General features: G+C 47.1%; 1 protein-coding gene across 1 annotated transcript in view; it reads right to left on the bottom strand.

Annotated features, from left to right (window-relative positions):
- Positions 1-2,821: 2,821 nt before the first annotated feature.
- ACTL7A (actin-like 7A) overlaps positions 2,822-3,838 on the bottom strand; it is a 1,501-nt gene continuing 484 nt past the window's right edge. The window contains exon 2 of the mRNA XM_010843540.1: positions 2,822-3,838. This exon is cut by the window's right edge and continues 8 nt beyond it. Coding sequence (XP_010841842.1) covers positions 2,940-3,838 — 899 coding nt within the window. The 3' untranslated portion in view covers positions 2,822-2,939.

The raw sequence follows: 3,838 nt of genomic DNA, 5'->3' as shown, positions 1-3,838 counted from the left end.
AGGACTGATCTCCTTTAGGATGGACTGGTTGGATCTCCTTGCAGTCCAAGGGACTCTCAAGAGTTTTCTCCAACACCACAGTTCAAAAGCATCAATTCTTCAGTGCTCAGCTTTCTTCACAGTCCAACTCTCAAATCCATACATGACCACTGGAAAAACTATAGCTTTGACTAGATGGACCTTTGTTGGCAAAGTAATGTCTCTGCTTTTGAATATGCTATCTAGGTTGATCATAACTTTCCTTCCAAGGAGTTAGCGTCTTTTAATTTCATGGCTGCAATCCCATCTGCAGTGATTTTGGAGCCCAGAAAAATAAAGTCTGACACTGTTTCCACTGTTTCCCCATCTATTTGCCATGAAGTGATGGGACCAGATGCCATGATCTTAGTTTTCTGAATGTTGAGCTTTAAGCCAACTCTTTCACTCTCCTTTTTCACTTTCATCAAGAGGCTCTAGACATTACCAAATGTCTCTCAGGGGTCAAAACTGTTACATTTGGGAACCAGTGGGCTAAGATGGCTTCCAAATACTTATTAAAAACTTTTCATCATTTTTTTCTGTGTGAGGAAGATGCTTTTTTTCTGCAAGGGCTATTTATATGGGAAAGTGAGAGAATTCATAAAAGTGCTTTGAAAAGAGATTATACAGTTGTTCAGCCTTATATTGGTATTTTTCATTTTAAAATGCAGTATGGCATTTAGTCCTAGAATGGCCTAGGAGTTCCCATTCTCCAGAATCATCTCCCATGCCTCCACTTCATCAAGACCCTCTTCACCTTTTGGGGGTTCTTGACTGGGGGGTTCACAGACCCTTAAGGAATCTGAAGATAGTGTATTTCTATAATCCTATGTATTTTATTTGATGTGTTCAAAGAATATTATTGTGAGGGGGCCATAGGCTTTAACCACCCTGTCAAAGAGGTCCAAAGGTTAAGAATTAGCCAGACTTCAACCTTCCCATTGATGAATGTTCTTCGAGTGTTGACTGTAGTGGTTTGGGCAGAAGCAGGTAAACAAGGCAGACTCTCTCAAGTCAGTGTACGCGACTCATCTGATGCCCTGATCCTCCAGGGTAAGGCTTACCCTTGCTGACTAAGCCCTTCTGTGGCTATTTTTGCTTCTCTACTCTAGCTTGCTGGTGCCAGCCATCTGTGTTCACTCACCAGGCCTCCAGGGTAAGGCATTTGCGTCTTTCAAGGCTGTCTGTAGGCAAACCTGTAGGTTACAAGGATGGCTCTGTAGGGCTTCTCCCTGAGCCTGGTAGAGATGCCATAGCTCTCCTACACATGCTTGAAAGTGCACGCCTTTGGGTGTATGTGTGGCTCAGGATCCTAGTAAGGTATTTGGGCTCCTGTATTTAACTGGTAGAAATCTACAAGATAATACTGTCCAACAACTCTTAGGATCACCTCCTGGAGGCCACACGCTAGTTTTCAAATGTTTATCTCTGATAGTTTTTTCAAAGCTAAACTTTTATTGTTTTATATCTCATAATCAGCTATGTGAGGTAGGTGTTTGATTTCAGTTTTATAGGTGAACAGACTCAGGGCTTCCTGGTAGCTCAGTGGTAAAGAATCTACCTGCCAATGCAGGAGTCGCAGGTTTGATCCCTGGGTCAGGAAGATCTGGAGAAGGACACAGCAACTCACCCCAGTATTTTTCCCTGGCAAATCCCATGAACGGAGGAGTCGGGTGAGCTACAGTCTATGGGGTCGAAAAGGAGTTGGACACAACTTAGTGACTAAACAAGACTTAGGTCGCATAGCCAGTTGGTAGCAAAACAGTTCCAGTCCACAGAGTCCAAAGCCCATGTTCTTTCCACTATTTTATGCTGCCTGGCAGTGTTGGAGACAGGGCAGAGAATATACTGGGGATGGTTCTAAAAAATCAAAGGTTCAATTATAAACTGCCTGCAGGAATACCCCAGACCATGCTGGGCTCTGGAAGGGCTTCCAGGCCATGAGGGTCTTTATGTTCCTTTGGTTCCTCAGTTGGGTTAGAGTGACCAGAATGAAGACCCTCCCACAAACCCACAGCATCCACTGCAAAACCGGCAGCCTTTATCCTGAGCCCATTCCAAACTCCTTGTATACCCTGCTGGTTGATGGAGAATCCAGTCATGTCGGAGATGAGCAGCTGCTGTTTAAAGTGTCTGGAGAATGGCTGTGGGTTGCCCCCTCATGATCTTAGTGCTGATAAACCAAGATAAATCTTCCTCCAGTTTTTAAAGGGGGAAATCTATATAGCACCTATTCCCTGAAGAGTTTTTCCCTTAAGATAACACATACCTTGCTCATAACACATGGGTTTCAGCAGCTAGTCACCATGATGGCTTGGTAAGAATTGATAGAGACATTATCAGTGACTATTGGGACTAAAAGAAAGTCCAATCAAAGCAGGTGTCAGACATCATCAGCTCTTCCGAGCCTTCAGAGGTGCTGATCAAGTGTGAAACGTGCTCTGCTCCTGTGTGGGAGATTGAACCATTACCGCGTACTTCCTGTTGCTGTTTATTGAAAGGGATATTCTTAAATGCCACGACAGCATTTACTCTATTAAATGTATCACACTCCCAGAGTTTAACAATACTATAGTACCTTAAGTGGGGAATACACAAAATAAGGGACAGAGTAATTGTAGAGACAGTTTCTCCCCCAAATACTTCAGCAATCAACATAATGCATGTCTTTCTGGTCCATAATCATTCCCCCTTCCTTCCCTCCTCCCACCCCCACCATTGTTTGGGCAAATGCATATTCTAAGGCAGATGCTTCATGCATGAAGTTCTCAATGCGTAAGGAAAGAGAAACACACTGTGGAAGGAAACATGAGGGTTGTTTAATACTACAGAAGTGAACGGGCTGACTGCTCCCTGTGTGTGAGATGCGTGCTCACCCAGCAAAGCCGATGCATGGCACAGCGACCACTCTGCCTTGGAGTTCAGAAGCACCTTCTGTAGAGGAAGAAAGGCCCATGTTCCTCATACTCAGAGCGGTGGACCCACAGCGGTTGGAAGCCCTGAAGCGACGCCAGGATGGAGCCCCCAGTCCACACTGCCGTGTCTCTCTCCGGCAGCACGCTTACCTGGGGGGTGTCATTGGGACACATGCTGCTCAGTTCCTTCTGCAGACGGTTAGGGAACCCGCTGAGCATAGTGCTGCCCCCGCAGAGCAGGATGTTTCCCATGAGGTCTCGTTTGAGGGCGATGTCACACTTGTTGAGGCAGGACACCGTCTGGGTGTGGAGGCCCAGCTGCATGGACTTGATCAGAGAAGGCTTGAAGAACATCTCCGAGCAGAGGAACCTTTCCTGGCACAGGTAGATTGCCTGCCCATCTGGCAGGGTATACTGGATCATATGCTCAGTAGCTGGGACTTTCTTCTCTTCAATGGGGTCCAGGGCCACAAAGCAGCATTTCTTCTTGATGTCCTCCACGATGCCCAGCTGGCCCTCGGTGAAGTGTTTCCCTGCAGTGTTCATCAGGCACATCAAATAGGTTGTCAGGTCGGAGCCCGCATAGTCCAGCCGTCCGGTGATGCTGGGCAGAGGGTAGCCCTCGTAGATGGGAACTACGTAGGACACGCCGTGGCCGACCTCCACCACCAGGCCAGAGGTCCTGCCGTAGGAGTACATGGACAGGCGGGACTGGTAGGCAATGTGCATCGCGGGCGTTTTGAAGGTCTCAAACAGCATCTCGGCATACTTCTCCCTGTTGGTGTGTGGGCTCAGGGGTGGATCTGAAACCAAGACCGCGTGCTCCTCTGGGGCAATCTTCATTTCCTGATGGAAGAGATACTCCCAGATATCCTGCACTGTATCCCAGTCCACAATGATGCCGT

This window comes from Bison bison, unplaced genomic scaffold (assembly GCF_000754665.1).
Source record: "Bison bison bison isolate TAMUID 2011002044 unplaced genomic scaffold, Bison_UMD1.0 scf7180017864183, whole genome shotgun sequence".
Lineage (NCBI taxonomy): Eukaryota > Metazoa > Chordata > Mammalia > Artiodactyla > Bovidae > Bison > Bison bison.
The sequence above is the reverse complement of the archived record's forward strand: the minus strand, read 5'-3'. Positions and strand labels throughout refer to the sequence as shown.